Raw genomic sequence first — 21,993 nt, 5'->3', positions numbered from 1 at the left:
AGTCAGTTCTTCACATCAGGTGGCCAAAGTATTGGAGTTTCATCTTCAACATCATTCCTTCCAAAGAACACCCAGGGCTGATCTCCTTTAGGATGGACCAATTGGATCTCCTTGCAGTTCAAGGGACTGTCAAGAGTCTTCTCCAGCACCACAGTTCAAAAGCATCAATTCTTCGGCCCTCAGCTTTCTTTACATTCCAACTCTCACATCCATACATGACTACTGGAAAAACCATAGCCTTGATTAGACAGAACTTTGTTGGCAAAGTAACATCTCTGCTTTTTAATATTCTGTCTAGGTTGGTCATAACTTTTCTTCCAAGAAGTAAGCATCTTTAATTTCATGGCTGCAGTCACCATCTGCAGTGATTTTGGAGCCCCCCAAAATAAAGTCAGCCACTGTTTCCACTGTTTCCCCATCTATTTCCCATGAAGTGATGGGACTGGATGCCATGATCTTCGTTTTCTGAATCTTGAGCTTTAAGCCAACTTTTTCACTCTCTTTCACTTTCACCAAGAGGCTCTTTAGTTCTTCTTCACTTTCTGCCATAAAAGTGGTGTCATCTGCATACATGAGATTATTGATATTTCTCCCAGCAATCTTGATTCCAGCTTGTGCTTCCTCCAGCCCAGCGTTTCTCATGATGTACTCTGAATAGAAGTTAAATAAGCAGGGTGACAATATACAGCCTTGACGTACTCCTTTTCCTATTTGGAACCAGTCTGTTGTTCCATGTCCAGTTCTAACTGTTGCTTCCTGACCTGCATACAGATTTCTCAAGAGTCAAGTCAGGTGGTCTGGTATTCCCATCTCTTTCAGAATTTTCCACAGTTTGTTGTGATCCACAGTCAAAGGCTTTGGCATAGTCAATAAAGCAGAAGTAGATGTTTTTCTGGAACTCTCTTGCTCTTTCCATGATCCAGCGGATGTTGGCAATTTGATCTCTGGTTCCTCTGCCTTATCTAAAACCAGCTTGAACATCTGGAATTTCACGGTTCATATATTTCTGAAGCCAGGCTTGGAGAATTTTGAGCATTACTTTGCTAGCATGTGAGATGAGTGCAATTGTGTGGTAGTATGAGCATTCTTTGGCATTGCCTTTCTTTGGGATTAGAATGAAAACTGACCTTTTCCAGTCCTGTGGCCACCGCTGAGTTTTCCCAATTTGCTGGTATATTGAGTGCAGCACTTTCACAGCATCATCTTTTAGAATTTGAAATAGCTCAACTAGAATTCCATCACCTCCACTAGTTTTGTTTGTAATCATGCTTTCTAAGGCCCACTTGACTTCACATTCCAGGATGTCTGGCTCTAGGTGAGTGACCACATCATCGTGATTTTCTGGATTATGAAGATCTTTTTTGTACAGTTCTTCCATGTATTCTTGCCACCTCTTCTTAATATCTTCTGGTTCTGTTAGGTCCATACCATTTCTGTCCTTCATTGTGCCCATCTTTGCATGAAATGTTCTCTTAGTATCTCTAATTTTCTTAAAGAGATCTCTAGTCTTTCCCATTCTATTATTTTCCTCTATTTCTTTGCACTGATCACTGAGGAAGGCTTTCTTATCTCTCCTTTCTATTCTTTGGAACTCTGCATTCAAATGGGTATATCTTTCCTTTTCTCCTTTGCTTTTCGCTTCTCTTCTTTTCACACATGTAAAGCCTCCTCACACAGTCATTTTGCTTTTTTGCATTTCGTTTTCTTGGGGATGGTCTTGCTCCCTGTCTCCTGTAGAATATCACAAACCTCCGTCCATAGTTCATCAGGCACTCTGTCTATCAGATCTAGTCCCTTAAATCTATTTCTCACTTCCACTGTATAGTCGTAAGGGATTTGATTTAGGTCATACCTGAATGGTCTAGTGGTTTTGCCTACTTTCTTTAAGTCTGAATTTGGCAATAATCCAAGTCTATGCCCCAACCAGTAATGCTGAAGAAGCTGAAGTTGAATGCTTCTATGAAGATCTACAAGACCATTTAGAACTAACACCCAAAAAAGATGTCCTTTTCATTATAGGGGACTGGAATGCAAAACTAGGAAGTCAAGAAACACCTGGAGTACCAGGCAAATTTGGCCTTGGAGTACAGAATGAAGCAGGGCAAAGGCTAATAGAGTTTTGCCAAAAGAACGCACTGGTCATAGCAAACACCCTCTTCCAACAACACAAGAGAAGACTCTACACATGGACATCACCAGATGGCCATCACCGAAATCAGAGTGATTATATTCTTGGCAGTCAAAGATGGAGAAGCTCTATACAGTCAGCAAACACAACACTGGGAGCTGACTGTGGCTCAGATCATGAACTCCTTATTGCCAAATTCAGATCTGACCACAGCTGCCCTGAATCTCTCATCTTACTACTGCCTGGACCCCGAGAGCCTCCAAGCTCTGCAGACTGACCCCTGCCGTGTCACAGGACAGGAAGTAAACCTGTAGGCAGGAAACAGTCCGATTGTTGGGGCGACACAGCGGGTAAGCCAGCCTCCATGAGGCATCCCCAGTGACCCCCTCGAAGCACAGCCTGACCTCATTACCCTCTACAGACTGCTGATGGCTTCCCTGTGTGAGAAAGAGAGCCTGTTCACCACTTTCAAGGGCCTCTGCCCAGCTCTCCATCTTCAGGTCTTATGCCTTGTTGAATCTCCCTTGATTTCTTTTATCTTAAAACCATCAAAAGTAAGTAAGGGTCATGAACACTTCCAGACCACATCTGCTCTCATGGGTTGCGCAAGCTACAGGTTTTGGGAGCCTTTCAGTTGAAACTGTAATTAATCAAATCATGTTCCCTAGCTCTTAATGTCATCGAAATGAACAAGCGGCCTAAAATAACTCACGGTGTTTAATGGTAAATCAAATAAATGAGAATGCTGTAAGTGAATATACTATGAAACATAGTATATACATCTCCGTAAACAGTAGGGGCCTAAAAAGGGTAAGAATGAAAGAAAACTTAAAATAGCTTTATATCAGAAAAACATTTCCTTCCAAGTTCCTACTACCCTAGAGGAAAGTTTACCCATCACACGTGCTGCATTGTTTCACATGTCCTGGTGCGAGCAGACGGCAGGAGCCAGACTGAGAGGAGGCAGACAAGGAGCCGGGGTGCTGCGGTCTAAAAGAACTTCCTAGGACCAGCGTGGGGCAGAAAACCCATCCCACCCGCCCCAGCAAGGGGCCGCGGCCCAGCCAGCCCGCTCACCTGCTCCTTGCTCATGTCCTCCGGAGCCAGCCCATCAACAATCGGAGTGCCTTTGCCTTTGCCTTTCTTCCCTTTCTTTTTGGGCGCCTTGGATTGAAGAATACATGGTCGGGTTAGGGTTCACTTCTGGCTGGTTCATTCCCTTTCAGGGCCATTCGGGAGAGGAATTTCTGCCTGGAACCTCCATCTGACTGCCCACTGTCTCAGGCTTCCACCCGGCCCCCTCACTCTGCCCTAAGGTTTCCCATCCTTAACCACAGGCATATTCTGTTGACACCTTTGGAACAGCAAAGAGAAATCTCCCTTCTCAGAAGAGAATATTGCTTCCCCTCAGAAAGGAAGAGGGAGAACATGTTCCTTGTATACAGCAGAGACTTCCTTGGTGTGGAGCAAAAGCTACTCGGCCTCACAAAGGAGTATCCCCAGCAGCACAGACTATAGTGCTTGGCAAGTGCCAGAGAGAAACCTGCAATATATCGCTCCATGGGCGCAAGGTGGGTGCCTCAGAGACCCGGGGTGAAGACTGCTGGCACAGACTGGCACTCACACACTGTGGGCTCTGTCAGTGGGGTGACGCCTGCTTTTAACCACTTCTCCACGGTGCCAGAGGGGACCTTCTGCCCCACTGCCTCTCCAGGGGCCACTCAACAGAAAGAAAACTAACGCCTTATCCTCTGCCCTCACTTCTCACAAGTTTCTGTGGCTCATGCTTTTGTCTATATGTAGGCACCCATCTGCACGTCTCTGTAACATTTTTATTACCAAAAAAGTTTATGAGGAAATGTTAGAAAGCACAAAGTAACAAAAAAAAAAAGGAAAATCATGCATATTTCCCTCAAGTTAGTGAAAGTAGATGTATTTTGGTGATCTTTTCCCAGCTGACTTGCAAAAGACAGAACCGCTGAAATTTTCACTCCTAAAACACTGCCCTCTTTCTAACCCTCTACTCCAAGAAGTCCAACCCATCAGAAGAGCCCAGGAGCTTACTCAGCATCTGGGAGTAAGGCAGTGGTTGGGGCCTCTAGAGCCCCTGGGGCCCCCACACACAGAGGGGTCCCCGCACTGATGGCCACCCTGCCACACCTGCCTGGAAACTGGGTGACCTACAGCCCATACAGCACAGAGGGGAGTGCGCAGCTGAGAGCCCTACCACAGAGGGGTGGGGACTGAGAAGCCCAGAGGCAGCAAGCTCCACTCTGCTCAGTTCCCGCCTGACTCCTCTCAGGTTTGCCCAAGCTCTGCCCTGGGGACTTTACGTGCGCTGGAACCGCTGTCAGGACCCTCTGGCCACCATGGTATACCCCAGGTTCCCGATCCCAGAGGCTGGAGGACCTCTGTTTCCCAAGCATCTGATCAATGAGCCTTCCATTCCAGGTAGGGTAGCCACTTGACCCAGGTTTTCCGGTCCGGACGCGTGCACACCAGGCCCTAGGTCTGGGGGCGGGGGAGACGGTGCTCTCTGACCACCACCCCGGTGTGCACAGATTCTGGAGAGACCAAGTCTCTCAGCTCCACGGGGGAGCTGCGTCTGCGAGGACACCCCGCCCCCCACCCACCAGAGCACCAAGCCCGCAGCTCCAAGACCCAAAAGCTCCAGATCTCCCGTCCCGGGGACACCCGGCGCCCAAGGCCAGCCGACCCCTGAACCCCAGGGCCCCGGCGCGGACCCTATGAGACCACCTCACCATGGTTGCGGTTTCCCGCCTGCCTGGACCAACAAACCAAAGCGCCCGGCCTTCCCAGGATGCGCCGTCTCCAGGCAACGACTGCAAGATCCCGCGCGAAGTCTCGAGAACCATCGCGATACCCCGCAGGCAGGGCCGGTGCCTCGCAACGGCGGGAGTCCTTAGCAACTAACCAGGCGGAGTCTGTAGGTTTGGGCCGAAGCGGGACATTATCCACAAGCTACCTCTCCAAGATACCTGGGAACGCATTCCTTTCGGGACAGGTCTTGTTTACTGCGGGTTTTCCCCACTAAAAGTTAAGCTCCACGGAGGCTGGAGGAACGGTTTCCGTCCACTTGTTACGTACTCTACGTGGGTACAAGACCTACAGTGTATGAACTCCAAGAGTGAGCGAGGGGAGGCGGCCACACCGCGACTTTACCCAAATTAGATTCAAATTCTCGCGGAACCTCTGCCCTTGGGCCTCACCTCACCCTGCCCCCCTTTGACGATTCCTCCCACCTGAGGCTGGAAGACAGCTGGATTTCCACAAAGCCTCAGCGGAAGCAAAAGTAAGGCGAGAAAAATATATTCCAGCGGGGTCCACAGTTTTGAAATCAGCAAGTCTCCCCTTCACAAAAACTAACTGCTCTTCCTAAAGAGACTTTGTCCTCCTGGTGAGGAAAAACTAGAAACCTTTGCTACGGGTTTCCAGACGAGCTCTGCAGGGGAAAAAAGTCTTCAGGGGTTTTCTTCCCTCTAACCTCTTGCTCTGAAAACTGCTAACTGCTTTACAAATTGCAGAGAGAATTTCTGATCCCTCTTACCATCCAGCTACCTATACCCAAAACAACACCATTTGTTGTCTTGTTTTCCACACTCAACATTAGCACCTTATGAAATAGTGGTTTTGCAGCAGGTCAAGCTTTTCTGTCAGTTTGCGAATGGAGAGGAATCTTCTCTCCTTGGAGAACTGCCTTGGGCACAGAGTGTGAATAGTGGAGAAAGGCTCAGGTTAGGGAAGAGAGCCACAGAAACGAGCCTGGGGGTTTCCTGTTTGCCCACCCAAGACTTGATTGTTCCTGGAGAGGAATGGCCCTTTGGAGGGACTGTATCAACCGACTTGCACAAAGAGTGACATTTATAGCAGCCCCAGGGCCTCTGGGAGGTCTGCTGGTGTCTCTGTGCCTGGGCTGACAAGAGCCTGAGCCTGTGTCAGACACGTCTGGTCTGATAGAGGTCTTCTCCCCTAAGGTAGGCTCCTCCCACAGGGGTTCTGGCAAGTAAGACAGTGCAGCCTGGTAGGACAGAGTGCTAATGATTATTATTTAGCACTTACTATGCTAGGTGCCTCATGCTGACTGGCTTTTTGCTTTAGAATTCTGGCTGGGAGTCCTGAATTAAATGAATGCATTAACAATAATTCCTTTCAACAAAAAGGGCAAGAATAGGAGGGTTAGCTCAGGATAACAAGACAGGGTATTCGTTTGTCACAAATGAACAGCACAGCACGGTTTATCAGTGTGCACTGCAGAGATGAAGAGTTCAGGGAGGCCTTGTTGCCAGCTCTCTGGGCTCCCCACAAGGCCCATGGTGACCTGTGCTTTTCATACTGAATTTGAGTTCAGATTTATAGAAAAGAGCCTTTCTCCACATGGGTGGCTTGAGATACTTTTAATCGGCATCAAGCTGAGCATCTCAGAAACCCAGATAAATGACATCTGAGTTTCCTACAAAATGACAGACCAAATGTTAATACAAACCCAATGACCTATGGTGAATATCTGGCTCTTCCTAACACCCACGTACATGGTCATCCAGGTAAACTGCCTCAGATCACAACAGCAACTCGATGGAGGCCTGAATGTTAGCATAACAGAGTCCTCAAGAAGACTAAACGTTTTTAGAGATCAACCCGTGAAGTATTTACAAAAGAAATGACATAATACATATAGGATTTGCTTCAAAACATCCCAGAAGTGGAAGAAGGCATTGAAAGCAGAGAAGAAATATGATCAGCCATGAGTCAGTAATCACAGAATCTGAATGATGGGTACAAGTGGGTTAATTATGCTATTCTACTATTGTTTGGTTTTTTCTTTTTATTTAATTTTTTTAAATAGAAGTATAGTTGACTTCCATGAAAATGTTTTGAACGAAAAGTTTGACCCTGGCCTCTGGAGTCAGGTCAGCTGGTCCCCTGGACAAGACTCCCTGTGTATCCACTTACTCTTCTGTCCAACAGGGATAATTATTAAACACCAAGACTGTTACAGTTACTATGGCTGTGTGACAGGTTGGCCCCGAAATGAAATGGCTTAATATAGTGACAACATCTGTCTTGCCCATGAATCTGCACCTTGGCTGGGACCCTGTGGGGACAGCTCACCTTGGTTCCATGTATTACCCCCACCCCAGGGAGGGTGGCTCAAAGGAAGGGTCTGGCTGCTAGCTGAGACCTTACATCTGGTTCATTGGCTACTGTGGGCCAGACAACACTCAAGTGGCCCTTCAAATGGCCTGGGCTTTCTCACACAGGGTGGCCGAATTCCAGGGGAGCCTGGGGAGTGAGACCTGAATCCTACTTAAGACCCAGCATTGGAGTAACATGGCATCAGCTGGACACAGTCCACTGGTCAGAGCAGCACAAGCATTGCCCAGGTGTGAGCAGGAGCACAAACAGGGTATGGCTGGATGGGACCAGAAGGTTCTGGAAGACATGGCGAATCAGAGATACTGCTCTGACCATTGTGAGACAATACAAACTTCCACCCCAGTAGCCAGTGTGCACCTACTGTCCTGACCTCTCAAGGCTTATATCCCCACCACCCTCAGCTTTGTCCCAGAGGGACTGATCTGCCTCTTGGAGTGCAAACTGCAACAGCTTGTCCTAATGGGTCATAACATCATTTTAGCAGGGTTTTTTTGTTTTGTTTTGTAAGCTAAAGAAAAATAGAAACTATTAGCCTGCCACACTGACTGACAGTTGAGAAAGCTATGGGCTCCGGGTGACTGGAGTGGACTGAGGCCTTGGATGGCTGAAGATGCCTTAGGAGGGTACCTTTCCTGCAAACACCAAGTTCACACCTTCCTCCTCTGCGAATTTCTCCACTCCCAGCTGGGACCAAGTCTGTCTCCCTGACGCTCTTCTTTGGTTGGTTTGTCTAGACCAGGAGCTTGCACTTGGTTCCTCTGGCTTCCTGTGACTGGCTGTGTACCTTGGTCGCACTCCCCTCCCTCCCCCACCCCGTGTTCAGCTTCACCTGAAAAATCAGGGCCTCATCTGCTAAGGATTCCCCAGGAGAAAGAAATGCGATACTGTGCATCAAGAGCTTGGCACAGGGCTGCATTCCAGGGCCTTGTGCAGGGGACCAGCGACTGGAAGTGGGACTCCACTGAACTGTTTGGAGCTCTCAGCACGCCCAGACGCTGCCTGCCTGCCTTTCGGGACGCCCTCTCTCTGCCCGCCCCCCTCTCCTTACCTCCCTTCCCCTCTTCCCTCCCCATTCCCCCCACGCCCCAGCCCCCGCACCGCGTCTCTCCAAAGCTTTTGCCACTGTCTGCAGTTCTCGGCTTATGGGCCCTAGGATGTTGTGCCCGTCCCTCCATGTCCCGCGGAGCGCCGGCACGTCGTTGGAGTCCCACAGATGCGTGAGGATGATCCCGCACGGTGGCACGGCTGCTGAGTGAGGGTGCGCGCAGGGACCAGGCCAGGGATGGGGGCCGCGGGCAGGTCCGGGTGGGAAGCGGGACAGGAGGGGAGCCGTCGGCGGGGAACGGTCTGCAGGGGCCGACAGGGGGCGCGAGCAGGGCGGGGCGGGGCCGCACCTGTGCTGCGGGGGCAGAGGAGGAGACGGCGGGGGGGCGGCGGGGGGCGGGACCCGGCCCCGGAGCAGCTGCGCGCCCCGCCCCGCGGGCTCCTCCCCGCTGCCTTGGTCCCCCGGCTGCTGCCCCGATGCGCTGCGCAGAGAGCCGGGGCCGAGTCGCCGCCGCAGCTGCAGGGGCGCCGGGGCCGAGTGACGCCGCCGCCGCCGCGCGCTCGGCTCCCAGGCCCTACCGGCCGCATGGAGCCCCCAGAGGGCGCCAGCCCGGGAGGTGAGTGTGGCCCCCCTGAGCCCTAGATCTGCGCCTCCCCGCAGTCCTTTCCCCCGGCCCTCTCACCGACCACGCCCCAGGGCCGCCAAGACCCGTAGGCAGCCCCGAGTTCCCCTATGCCGGGCCGGAGCGTGGAAGCCTAAGCCCGCCGTGCTGGGGAAGCCAGGCCGGGGTACCTCCGGGAGCGGCCCCCGCGCTGGGCTAGAGGCGCACGGACCGCGTCCCCGCCCCCTCGTCCTCCGCGCTCCCGGCCGAGGCAGCGGTGCCTGGCGCGCTCCTGAGTGGGCGGCGCACAATTTGGTCCTGCGCCCCCTCCCAGCAGAGCCGAGGATCCGGGAGATGGGGGCGTGCCGGGACCAGAGTCGGGGTCCAAGTCAGCAAGGCGTAGGGGGGAGGCTACGCTCTCAACCGCGCATCTGCTTTGTTCGGCCGTGCCGAACCTCTTTGGGGGTTGGGCGGGGAGGCGGCAGCCGGGATGCTGCGGGGCGGCAGGCTGAGATTCGGGCTCAGGCTCGGGCTCGGAGCGAGGGAGGCGGATGATGCCCCGGACGGTCTGCGGGGGCTCCCACGCCTACAGGGATTACTTGCCCTGGCGCGGCCAGGAGCGCACACACCTGGGAGTCGAGGGGTGAACGGAGTGACCCCTCCTCAGGGCCTCTGTCAGCTGTCCAGACGGTGGAGATGTACCCGGGGGTCTCTCCCCTGGGAGTCTGGCCCAAGCCTGACCCTGGCCCGGTGGTGAGAGGAAAACTCTAGGAACGTCCTCTTTCAGGAAGGGTTTTCCTGTGCCGTCGGCCTAGGAAGTTGGATGCAAACTGCCGGGCTCCTCCACCCACCCGGCCAGACCCCAGGCACACCTAGGCTTTCTTGGAGGTCCCCTCCCCTGAGCACACAGGGATCCGCTGGGGGCCACGTAGCCCACGAGGGCCGCCTCTGGAGACCCAAATGCTAGCCGTGGAAGTGTCCTGAAGCAGTCAGTCCACTGCTGTCTGAAGTCCGAGCTGGGCAGGTGTGTTCCAGACACCTTCTAGGGGCCCTTGTCACCCTCCTCCTGAGCACCAGGAGACACACTGGGGAGGGTAGGGGACAGTGGGTGTGGTTTTCTTTGTTTTGTATTCCTGTGGGCTGCACCGGGACCCCAGGGCTTCCGGTGCAGCCTTATGATGGATGATTCGGTGGGGAAGGCTTGGTGAGCAAGGGCTGAGGGATGCCGGCAACCAGACCCATCTGAGCTCCGTGACCACTCCTTTCAGTGTAGATAGACCCCCTTCCCTGCAGATCAAGAGAGCAGACAGCAGGCGTGAGGGAAGGGAGTGTTCTGGAGCCCCAGAGACCTGTGTTCACCAGGTGCCTACTCTGTGCAGGCACACAGTGGGTCTGGGGCCAAAGCCGGCAGACAGACTTCTTACCCCACAGCCACATCCTACCCCATAGGGTCACGTGTCGGTGGCTGTGACTGTCGTTCTCTAAGTTTGCCAACTTCTGGGAACTTACACTGGAGAGAGGGGCACATACAGAACAGAAAGCTGAAGCTCCCTGCGTGCCCCCGGCCAGCTGCTCACCCACTTCCACCAGCCTTCCTTCAGTACTAATGTGGCAAATCTAGACGTATTATTTCAGCCTTAAGTACCTCTGAAATTACTTCTATAAGGTTTCATAATTAAAACCTAAATGAATCAATAATTTAATATCAAATGCACAGACAAGGAGGGGAGAGGCGGGGGTGCACTCTGCAAAGTGCTGTTGGGAGACCAAGCATCTAGCCCACCCACCTCCGAGTCTTGTCCATCTGAGAGAGGGGCTGGGCTGAGCCGAGCAAGCATCCACCAGGCATCCTCGACATAGGGGATGGTGCCCATGCCTCCTTTGCTGCACCCATGTTGGTTTTATGCTATTCATTCATTCACTTCATTAATTCACTTATTTGTGGTGGGTGTGTGCAGAGCCCCTCCTCCAGGCTTGGGGCAAAGTCCTGGGCACACAGCAGGGAACTTGAGATCTGGGCCAAGTTCTTGGCACGAATGTGCTGGAAAATAGGTCAGCAGCATAGCACAGGGTAACCCTACCATATCTGTTCACAGCAAACCCTGGGCAGGGCAGGACTGTGGCCCCCCAGCTCCAGTCTCCCCATGCAGGTACTGCCTCAGTGCTTCCGCAGGTCAGGGCAGCAGGTCCCCCTGCAGGAGTCATAGGCTGCATTTCTTCAGTGGGGCATGCACTGGGCTGCTAGTCCATGCTGGGCTTCCTGGGGAACTAGAAACACCCCTCACCTTTGCCCTGGCCTGGGCAACCCTGGGGTTACTTCTGGGCCACAGGCAAGCACCCTTGCCCGTGTCTACTTGTGTGATCAGTCACTGCTCTGCTTCACACCCCAGGAAGAGCAGGGGGTCTCACCCATGGAGAATCTGTCCCTTCTTCCTACAGAGGTCTATCAAGAGGGTATCAGACAGACTCAGGTAGCACAGCTGCTTAGGAACTCTGGGTGGGGTCTTGGGCTCATTTGTTCAACCAGCATTTACGGTGCACCTGCTGTGCACGAGGACCAAGCCAAGGGCCTGTTTCCTTCACTTCCGGCTGAAAGATCAGCGTCCTTGATGCCAAAGTTGTGTCTTCCGCTGCTCCCTCCCGCTTCCCAAAGCTCGGACACAGGCCAGGACACCAGGATTTACAAAGTAAAGAGCAGACCACTGCCAAAAGGAGAAGGAATAAATAAGTTAATAGAAGGTGACTTAAAAATTCACGGTTAACATATTCCATTGGCTCTGCAACACCATCAGCTAAATGGTGCTGTTTCAGATACACTGAAATTTGTTAACATGTGCTTCTCACAATCAATACAACAGGCCACTGTGCCTGTGGGGGCTGGAGGGACCCCTGGATCCCAAGGTCTATAAGGAGGCGCATCTGCTTGCCCTGCCCCATCTCAGAAGCTGTAGATGTCCTCCTTTCCACCTGGACCGAGTCCCATTCCATAAACATGCAGGTAGGTGCTTTCCTTCCCAGAGCAGCCAAGCTCCCTCAGGGCCTTCTCCTGCCCTCTGCTCCACCTTTGATCCTAAGTCCCCTTCTGCCTGGCCAGGGCCTAGCTTCCCTGTGGGTACAAGGTCAGGGTCTCCCCTCCCTCCATGGGCTGGCAGGTGGTGGCCAAGAGTTCCCGCTCCAGAGCCCCTGTGTTAACGTGCCTGTGACAAGCTGATCCCCTCCATGTTACAGGACAAAACTCACAGTCCCTCCCTCATAGTAGCTGGTTGTGACATTAGCTGAAAACCATGTTGCTGGGGTTGTGTCTAGCACAGAAAACCAGGAGCCACTGTCACTCTTCTTCTTCTTAACCCAGAGTCACCCGCCCCATGTGGAGGCTCCACAGAAATGGCAGCACCTGGCCGGAGCCCCCAGCCGGACAGAGGCCACCCTGCTCACCCACCAGGATGGGCCACGTGTGCAGAAGAGGATCAGGACACTCCAGGCACGCATGTGCCCTTGGGGAAGGGCAATCTGGCCACTGTGCCATCTCTTAAGAAACAGAACCGTGTCCTACAAAGGCCCCAAGGGCTTCCTGGGCCTCGAGATGCAGCAGGAACTCTGAGGTTCAGGAAAGGTGCCCCTGTCAGGCTGGGTGGGCTGGGCCGCCAGTGGGTGTAACCCTGCCCTCCGAGGATGCTCAGATACCACGTGCCAGATGTGGCAGCAAGGTGGAAACCAGATCCTGAGCCCCATCCAGCAGGGCCGGCCCCGGGCCCCAGTGACACAGCACAGGGCAGAGCTAGGCAGGCCCTGCCAGTCAGCAGGCTCACCTGCCCTCAGTCATGCTTCCCAGGGAGGGGTGCCCTCTGAGGCTGGGGCAGCCCAGACAGCTCTGCAGCCGCAAATCCATGTCCCACTTCCCACTCAGCCAGGACCCTCTGGACCCTTGACGTGGCCTGCCAGGCACGTCAAGGCTGCTGGCTGCACAGGCCCACCCCTCAAAGGCAGCTGTTGGTGCTGGGCCCCCCTGATCCTCTTTGGCAGCTGCTCCTGTGGCCTCATCCACACCCCACTCTCCACACTCGCCCGCCGGATAGGCAAGGCCCCACTGCTGATGGAGGGACTCCGCACTCTGTACTGGGCACCTGTTCAGCTGGGGGGTCCTTCAGCTGAGGGCAGGTCACTGTGGAGAGGCGTCTCAGGGTAGCCGAGGGGTCCAGCTGCCTCAGGGCACATGCCTGACAGACGACTGGGACCCTGGCTCTTGCGGGAGGGACACTAGAACACTCTGGAAGGGAGGAATGGGTGAGCTGTGAATGGACACGGCCCTCCTTGGGGTGGAAGCCCCACCTCTGAGTGGTAGTGCCCACCAAGCAGATCCCCAAGGGGCCTCAGCTCTCACTTGACAGAGACAAGCTGTTACATGAAAACAAAATTTGAGCAGAAAAAATCCCTGGGGGACCATCCCCAGTTGTGAGGTTGGTGGGGAATGGGTCTGCCACGTGCCCCGTCTAGTAACTTTCACTATGAGAATGTGTTATTTTGCGTTCAAACACAACATAGGACAGACACGTGAGCTAGGGCCAGGCTGGATTAAAGCAAATGTATTACCGTCCACTAGACCCTCAGTTCAGTCACTCAGTCGTGTCCAACTCTTCGCAGCCCCATGGACTGCAGCACGCCAGGCTTCCCTGTCCATCACCAATTCCCAGAGCTTGCTCAAACTCATGTCCATCGAGTCAGTGATGCCATCCAACCATTTCATCCTCTGTCATCCCCTTCTCTTCCCGCCTTCAATCTTTCCCAGCATCAGGGTCTTTTCAAATGAGTCAGTTCTTCCCATCAGGTGGCCAGAGTATTGGAGCTTCAGCATCAGTCCTTCCAATGAATATTCAGGACTGATTCCCTTAAGGATTGCCTGGTTTGATCTCCTTGCTGTCCAAAAGACTTTCCAGACTCTTCTTGGAATAAAGAGTTCATGACCTGAGCCACAGTCAGATCCTGGTCTAACTTTTGCTGACCATATAGAGTTTCTTCATCTTCAGTTGCAGGACTGTCTTCTTTAGTAAACCCTAGTGGGACCAAAAGTAGACAGGTGACAGTACTGGGGTCTTGGGGGCTCTGACAGAACCAGCAAGGGTCCCTGCAAGACCAGCAGTGATTCCCATTCAAGTAATGAGGGCAGAGGATCTGGAAACGAGAGAACGAGGAGCCGGGGAAAGTCAGCTTTCTCAGAGAAGCCCCCAGTGCCCTGTCCTTCCTGACCCAGGACCACTCCCGTCACTACCTGAACCTTGAGGGCTAGCCCCATGGGCCAGGTTCTCAGGTCCTCCCAGCCTGCGTCCTGGCAGTGGGGGTGAAGACTCCAGCCCCTCCCGGGTAACGCCCTCTCTGTTGCAGGCTTAGTTAAGGAGGTCGACGTGCCACAGGCTGCCCTCAGTGCTCCCGTCCCTGTCACAGGGACCAGTGGCCAGTCTCCTGTGGCTGAGGAGGAGTTGTTGGGCATCCCAATACCAGCACCAGGGCTCCTGCAGGTCACGGAAAGGCGGCGTAAGTACTGCCCAGCCACCCATCATGCTCCACGAGTCCCCTGGGACCAGGGACGGGTCTCTGGGCCCCACTGTGCCCCAGGGAGCAGGTGCCAGGAATGGGTTGACCCCACCTTGCTCCCCCACACTGGCCATCACCAGGCCCACTAACGTACCCCTCTGCCCCCAGAGCCGCTGAGCAGTGTCTCCTCCCTGGAGGTGCACTTCGACCTCCTGGACCTCACCGAGCTGACCGACATGTCTGACCAGGAGCTGGCTGAGGTCTTTGCAGACTCGGATGATGAGAACATGGCCAGCGACTCGCATGCAGGTGGGATTGCCACTGGGCTCTGAGGGTGTTGTGGGGAGGCCCTGTGGCCTGAGACTACCCAGCACTGCCCCCTGAAGACCTGGTCTGGAAAATTATTTCCTTTCTAATGCATGTTTGTCAACATGGCACCATTCCATTCACCGCTTCTGCACTTTACATACCTTTGTGCTGACTTAAAGGAATTGTCTGCCTCTCCTCAATTTCGGCTTTCAAATAACAGCAAAAGACCACAGCCACAGGCCCCCCAGGAGAAGAATTCACTATGCAGATTTAATTAAAAGGCAGAGCACAGAAGGGGTGGCATTTGCCAAACCTGGCTGCTCCTCAGCTCAGTTCCCAGGAAGCACTGGACCCCACTGACCAAAGAAATGCCATGCAAGCCACTGGAGTGTGGGGGCCCAGAGACCTTCCTCCCCTCCCTACTCCCCACCCACACCAGCTCCAGGCCAGGCTCACACCCAGGGTGGGACCTTGGCTGCATGGGGACCCTTCTGGGAGCATCAGGAAAGCCAGTGCCCAGGCTGCACCCAGACCCATATGCACACACTGCAGGGGGGCCCAAGGTGTGGCCGGACACCATGCTGGAGGCACAAACAGGCCAGGCAGTATATGCAGGAGTGACTGGTCTGCCACATTGATCCAGCCCATGTTCCCACCAGGCCTACACCCGCTGCCCCGAGCCGGCTGTCTGCGCTCACCCTCCTGGACGCGCACTAGGGCGGAGCAGAACCGTGAGAAGCAACCCTTTGGTGACCCTGAGCGACAGCCTGCCATTGTGGACACGATTCTTACCGTGGAGAGGCCCAAGGAGGACTAGGCTGGCTGGCCCGGGGCCAAGATGGGGCACATCCAGACAGCTGTGGCCATGTGGACACTGCCCACCCTCCCCACTGCGGCTCTGGGCTGGGGTCTCAAGGCACTTCAGCATAAGCACAGCCCAGTGGCCTTATATCAGCTCCTTCCTGGTCCCTGAATCAGGGACAAGGCCCAGGGATGAGAGGAGACTTGTCTGCAGGAACAGTGTTATCATCTGCCACCAGAATCCTGGGTGGGGCCAGGGTGAGTGGGGATCTGCCGGTGAAAGGGGATGGACCGCCATGCCGAACTCCAGCCCACAGGAGTCTGCTGTCCAGCCAGGGAGTGGATAGGGGAGTGAGTCCCCCAGATCACCTCTGATTCCCTGCTGCTGCCCAGGAACACTGTCAGTGCCAGACAACCCCAACAACTTGCTCGTCTTCCTCCCTCCCTGTCAGCCAGACCCACCTTCCTAAGCGCGGAATGCCAAGTCCGTCAAGATGGCCTCAGACAGCAGGGCAGGCAGGGCTTACCCAGTCCCCACAGCCCACCAGGCACACACGCACACACACGTGTAGGTCTGTGTCCCTGGCTAGCGTCCCAGTCTGGGGTGCAGCAGTCTGAGGGGGTGGGGACATGAGGGCACCTGGGCACACCCCCCGAACCTCACTTCAGAGATGCCAGGCTTGACTGCTCCCAATGCTGCTTATGTGCTGAGGACAGGACCAGCTTCCAGTCTGACAGCAAGTCCAGTCTGCTTTCTGTCCCCAAGGCCACCTGTCCTGACCCCTTCTTCACAGACATTTCTGGGGAAGGAAAAAAGGCTCCTCTGTGGAAGCCCTGGGCACACCCTGCCAGGAAACAGTCGCCTCTGCACCAGCACTGGGACGACACTGCTACACGGGGGTGATTTCCAGATACAACCAAGAGTCTTAACAGAAAGCAGCCACACCCCACCCACCCTAGGGTCTTCCCTCCAGCCCTCGTCCTTCCTGCTGCAGCTTCCGTGACCTCGTTTCAAAAAAGCGCAATTAAAACATCACTCTGTCCTGAGTCTCATGGATCAGTGTCTTCCTTTCCAGCTGACACCAGAGCTCAGGGGTGAGGGCTGTGCAGGGGCAGCGGGCTGGCTGCTCTAGCAACCTCCAGGAGCTCTGTGCTCTGGTCCTCCCCCAGATGAAGCATCTGGGGGCTCCACTGTGACACACTGGGGGCTAGCATTTGGCTCTATCCCCACAAGCCCAAGCTGGAAGAGGCAGCCCCAAAAGGCTCCTCCCAGCCCAAGGCAGGATCTGGGGAGGCAGCCAGCAGGGAGGGCCAGTCTGTGAGCAGAAGAGTAAGAAGAGAGCAGGCAATTCCTCCCACAGGGTGGAGCCTCCCTGAGCAGACACTCTCAGCCAGGCCTCAGCCCAGCTGCTCAGCCAGATGAACGGAGCTGAAGAGACAGGAGGGGGTGAGCGGACAGGGCACACACACAGGGGCGCTATCACCAGGAGTGTGCCCTGGACCTGGGGAGGGGCAGCACCCCAGGCTTGGGACAACATGGGGCTTTCCTGCGATGAGGGAGCATCCTACCTCCATCAGAAGGTCCCAGAACAGGCCCCTGCAGGGTCCCCAGCAGTTCAGCACAGAGGCTAAATGGTGGAGGCTGCAATACAGGGCAAGCCCCAGAGACAAGAAAATCAACAATACATGTTCTACAAAGAGCAAAGTTCAAAGTGTTTGTCCCAAGTTGGAAATTCTATTTTTGAGGCAAACATACCAATCGATGTGGACAATTTCATCCCCAAGGCCGTGTGTGTGGGCTGGGCTGGCAACAGGGGGGCACATGGGATGGCACCCCTTCACCCACTGTCAGCCCAGAATGCCTGTCCCCCCATCCCCTCAAGGCAGGAACTGCTGCTACCATCATGACTCTGATGACTCCGGCCCCCTGGCTGTGTGCTGGGGACCTGTGGGGCCATTTCCACTAACCCCAGCTCCCTGGGACCAGGCCCTAGTCTTGCTCCAGGTCTAACCAGACAACTGCTGGCCTCAGCCCAAGAGCTTAGCTGCACCCCTAGGGGATGTCCTGTCCCAAGAAGTAGCCCAGAGTCACCTTCTGGATTCTAACAAAACCAGGCCACCAGGAACAGCTTCCCAGAGACATGCCAGCAACAAGGCCCCACCCTGAGAAAAGGGCAACCCCTCCCTCTCAGGTTCAGACCACTAAGCCGTCCTCCAACCCCGGCCACAAGCCTGTGGGAGTGCTGAGCTCCATCCGTGAGGACCAGCTAGCTTTCCAATACCCAAACTGCCATTCCCTAGATTCTGGGCTTACACACTTCTGCTGAACCTCACCACCTGTGAGGGCTTCTGAACTGGGCCTTCTCTCCCTGGGGCAGGTGAGGGCACTTGCACTGACCAGGTCCCAGCCCCCCTTGGTGGGAGGGTGCCTGCAGGAAGCCCATGGTCTTCAAAGACCCTGATTGGAAGACAGCTGTTTGCAGGTTGCTGCTGCTGCTAAGTCGCTTCAGTCGTGTCCGACTCTATGGGACCCCACCAGGGGTCTATGGCAGCCCACCAGGCTCCCCCGTCCCTGGGATTCTCCAGGCAAGAACACTGGAGTGGGTTGCCATTTCCTTCTCCAATGCATGAAAGTGAAAAGTGAAAGTGAAGTCGCTCAGTCGTGTCCGACTTAGCAACCCCATGGACTACAGCCCACCAGGCTCCTCCATCCGTAGGATTTTCCAGGCAAGAGTACTGGAGTGGGATGCCATTGCTTCCAGTTACACGTGCTTTAATTTGCTTCCTGGGGGTTCTGGAGGCTGCTCTCCAGGCGGAGGCGCTAGGCTGGGCTCTCCTGCAGCGGGCTCCCCACGCCAGCCCTGCAGACCCTCAGGAAGGGCCGTGTCCTCCTCCAGGCCGCCCGTGCCTTCCACAAGCTCCTCGTAGGTGATCTTCTCAGCAAACGGCCGCGGCCCAAGCAGCTCCACCATGTCGGCCCGCTCCAGCACCTCCTTCTCCAGCAGCCGCCTGCCCACCTGCATACCCAGCAGCTGTCAGACAGCCGCCCGGCCTGCAGAGCCCCACCCGCGCCAAGGGTATGGCCGCCCACTTGCCTTGTCCACCTGCTCACGGCAGCGTGTGAGCAGGTCCAGGGTGCGCGCATGCGCGGAGCCAATGAGCCGCCGCACCTCCTCATCTATGAGCTGGGCCGTGGCCTCGCTGAACGGCTTCTCCACCAGCGCCTCGCCTGGCCGTGGGAGATCGAAGGACACCTGGCCCAACTTCTCGCTCATCCCGAACTGCACGATCTGCAGGAGGCGAGTGCCGGGGTCAGCCCGGTGCAGAGACCCCGACCCCCCACCCCCCAAGGCTGCTGGTCTACCTGGGCATAGGCGCTCTGGGTGACCTTCCTCAGGTCATCCTGGGCCCCCGTGGTGACCCGCCCGAAGAACAGCTGCTCAGCCACGCGGCCGCCCAGCATGGCGCACATGCGGTCAAAGAGCTGCTCCCGTGTGTACAGGTACTGCTCCCTGGGCAGGCACTGGGCATAGCCAAGCCCCTTGCCCCGGGGGACGATGGACACCTGCCAGACACAGCAGGGTGCCCTGTCATCCCCAGGGCCCCCGACCACCACCCATCTCCACAAGAGTGTGGGAGAAGAGGAGACCCTGGGCCCCGGCGCTCACAGGGGGTCACCCTGAGGGTGAACTCAGAAACACCCTCTGTCCCGCAGTCCCCAGGAAGCTGTGGAGGGGCCTGCCTTCGGGGAGAAGCTTGCAGTGAGGTGAGTTCAACCAGGAACCTCCAGGTATCAGTTGGCCAGATCCAGACCCCTCCTGGAACCAGCACCCCGCCCCTGCCCTCCCACCCACCCTTCAAGGACACATTCTAGATGGTTCCATCTCTTCCAAAGTGAAAGGGCTGACACCCACAACACACTGTGCACACATGGCCCCCAGGGCGGGAGCGGGCCCTGAACCCACAGGAGATGTGTAAGGGGCTAGACTGACCTTGAGCAGGGGGTCTGCGTGTTCCAGGAACCAGCCCACCACCGCATGGCCAGCCTCATGGTAGGCCACCGTCATCTTCTCGCTGGGCTGCAGGACCTGTGTCTTCTTCTCAAGGCCTGCAAGTCACACTCCTGGTGAGAGGCACAGGAGGAACGCCAGCAAAGAGGTGGGAACCAAGCCCCCACTCTGGCGTTCAGGGGGCTGATCAGAGCAGACATGCAGCCTGTTGGCTCCACACACACTGCTCAGGCCCACAGGGGTCTGTCCCTGCAAACCAGACGCTAAGCTGCCTTCTGCTCTGCAGACATCCCGCACCCCACTCCACTTCCCGTGCAAGCAACATATGCTCAGGGAAACCTGTTCTTAGGCAGCAGTGTTAGCTACTCTGTGGCTCAACTGGTAGTGAAACCAAAGCAGGGAGACAGGAGTGTTCTCTACACCCTGTACACCCAGTCACAGGCAGAGAACGGGGCATGGAGAGGCACAGACAACTAGTGTGAGTCAGTTTCACGGCAGCTCAGTTCAGCATGGCTCATGACAGCCCCAAACAGCTGCGGCAACTGCCTTGGGCTCCTGATACTACATGCCTGCATACGTGTCACACCTCAATACAAAGTGAACCAGACGAAGCAACTCTGGCTACCTGCCATCTAGATGGGCTGGTGCTCACAGCTATGAGATGGGGTCGTGGATGGCTGCTGGCCACACGGACGCCTTCCTGACCTCTGTCCCCAGGATGGCACTCTGAGACCTTGACTCCTCAGGCTGAAGCCTGTACCTCCTCTGGATACGCTGGCCACTGGGGGCACTGGGGACCCTGGTAAACTTCCCAGCAGGCTGTCCTCTAGGGCACAGCGGGCACCCGGACCTACAAGGTCCGGTAGGGACCCTGGAGGTTACAATTCTCTGAGATTCTGAACGTTGCTCCAGGAAGAGCAGGAGGGCTGCTGGCAGGTCCCACGTCCCAGATCTGGGTCTGGAGAGCTGCCCAGGCGGAGTACCCTGAAGTGAGCTTGGGGCTTCAGGGTGGAAACTCACCCATGGTGGCCCAGCTTACCTCCAATGACCCTCTCGATGGCCTGCTCGAAGTGCTTCTCCCCAACAGAGGGGTTTAGGTGGCGGGCGGCGATCAGGGCGGCTTCGTTGCAAACATTAGAAATATCAGCACCTGACCCGGAGAAGAAGAAACCGTCCGTCAGGGGCCCGGGGCAGGCTGTCACAGGGACTCCGCAGTACTGGAGCCAGAGCTAAAACAGGTCAAGGGCGTGAAGGAAACAGGACCTGCTCTGTCAGTCACTGCTGCTTTCAGCCAGTTTTTTGGCTCATTTCCATTTAAAAACGTGTACATTTCAAAGACTTTCAGTAATTTCATCAAGATGTGCGACAACCGCTGTCATCTCATCTCAGACATCCCCATCACGAAGGTGTTGTCTGGGGCTAGATCCTGTACCCAGGCTTAGCCGAACACGACTCTACCTTCTGCGTCTTTAGACATGCCCATTCCCGAAGTCTCACGTAAGTGCAATCACACAGTATGGTCTTTTGTGTGTGCTCCTTTCACATGGCACAGTGTTTTTCCGTTCATCCACTGTCAGGAGCGTGTCCTGGTATTTCATTCCTTTTCATGGCTGAGTAAGGTTCCATCTGGCCTGAGGCAGCCACAGGAGACACCAGATTCCACAGACGCTCGAGTCACTCATGTAACACGGCCAGCTCTATCTACAGGTTCCACCCACCGTACACACAGCTACTGGTGACAGCCTGCTGGACACTGGGGTGGTCTCCACTGTTTAGCTATTATGAGTAATGCCACTGTGAACATCCATGTGCAAGCCTTTATGCAGACAAATGTTTTCAATTCTCTTATGTAGGAGTGGAACTGGAGGTCATATGCTAACTGTATTTACTTCTAGAAGCGCCAGGCCAACTTACCACAGCCACACTACTTCACATCCCCACCAGCAACACGTGAGTGTGCTCGTCTCCCTACATCCCTGCCAACCCTCCGTCTTTTATGGCCATCCTGGTGGGCGTGAGGTGGTGTCAAACTGTGGTTTTGATATGCATTTTCCTAATAACTAATACCATGACCACCTTCTCACATGGTTTCTGGCCATCTACATACTTTGGAGAAATGTCTATTCAAACCCTTTTCCCATTTTTAAATTGGGTTCTTTATATATTGTAGATTCTAGACCCTACCAGGTGCATAATTTCCAAACATTCTCCTTTCTGTGGGCTCTTTTCATCACATCGATAATGTCTCTTGATGCACAAAATATTTCAGTTTTGAGGAATTCTATTTGTTTTCTCACTTGCAGCCTGTGCTTTAAGAAACCATTGCCAAATCCAAGGTCCTCAAGATTTTAAGACCTTTAACAGTTCTTGCCCCACTGCTCAGGCCTCTTACCAC

The 21,993-nt window shown here is 54.9% G+C and overlaps 3 protein-coding genes across 5 annotated transcripts in view; 1 reads left to right on the top strand and 2 right to left on the bottom strand.

The window, feature by feature from the left end:
• Positions 1-5,004, bottom strand: part of GAS8 (growth arrest specific 8) — a 33,899-nt gene extending 28,895 nt beyond the window's left edge. The window contains exons 1-2 of the mRNA XM_052656441.1: positions 4,891-5,004; positions 3,206-3,292 (exon numbers count right to left, since the gene is read on the bottom strand). Of these exons, the coding sequence (XP_052512401.1) occupies positions 3,206-3,292; positions 4,891-5,004 (201 nt within the window). The remainder of the gene's footprint in view (positions 1-3,205; positions 3,293-4,890) is intronic.
• Positions 5,005-8,933: 3,929 nt separating this feature from the next.
• Positions 8,934-15,604, top strand: DBNDD1 (dysbindin domain containing 1). The gene is made up of 4 exons (XM_052655739.1): positions 8,934-8,964; positions 14,329-14,478; positions 14,647-14,787; positions 15,447-15,604. Exons 1-4 carry the CDS (start codon positions 8,934-8,936, stop codon positions 15,602-15,604), a joined length of 480 nt encoding a protein of 159 aa, XP_052511699.1.
• Positions 13,519-21,993, bottom strand: part of LOC128063140 (AFG3-like protein 1) — a 24,781-nt gene continuing 16,306 nt past the window's right edge. For 2 of the 3 annotated variants that reach the window (XM_052655737.1, XM_052655738.1), the window contains 5 exons: positions 20,638-20,748; positions 19,581-19,696; positions 18,953-19,153; positions 18,684-18,878; positions 13,519-18,605 (listed from right to left, as the gene is read on the bottom strand). In XM_052655737.1, coding sequence (XP_052511697.1) covers positions 18,351-18,605; positions 18,684-18,878; positions 18,953-19,153; positions 19,581-19,696; positions 20,638-20,748 — 878 coding nt within the window. In that variant the 3' untranslated portion in view covers positions 13,519-18,350. The remainder of the gene's footprint in view (positions 18,606-18,683; positions 18,879-18,952; positions 19,154-19,580; positions 19,697-20,637; positions 20,749-21,993) is intronic. The other variant, XR_008200884.1, reaches the window with a different exon arrangement.

The sequence above is a fragment of the Budorcas taxicolor genome, chromosome 18 (assembly GCF_023091745.1).
Source record: "Budorcas taxicolor isolate Tak-1 chromosome 18, Takin1.1, whole genome shotgun sequence".
Lineage (NCBI taxonomy): Eukaryota > Metazoa > Chordata > Mammalia > Artiodactyla > Bovidae > Budorcas > Budorcas taxicolor.
The sequence above is the reverse complement of the archived record's forward strand: the minus strand, read 5'-3'. Positions and strand labels throughout refer to the sequence as shown.

What these genes read in the sequence shown, in the direction of transcription:
- DBNDD1 (XM_052655739.1), top strand. Translation starts at nt 8,934, where the DNA reads ATGGAGCCCCCAGAGGGCGCCAGCCCGGGAG. An exon ending in AGAGGGCGCCAGCCCGGGAG is followed by an intron (nt 8,965 to 14,328) that starts GTGAGTGTGGCC and finishes TCTCTGTTGCAG; the next exon opens with GCTTAGTTAAGGAGGTCGAC. An exon ending in GCAGGTCACGGAAAGGCGGC is followed by an intron (nt 14,479 to 14,646) that starts GTAAGTACTGCC and finishes CTCTGCCCCCAG; the next exon opens with AGCCGCTGAGCAGTGTCTCC.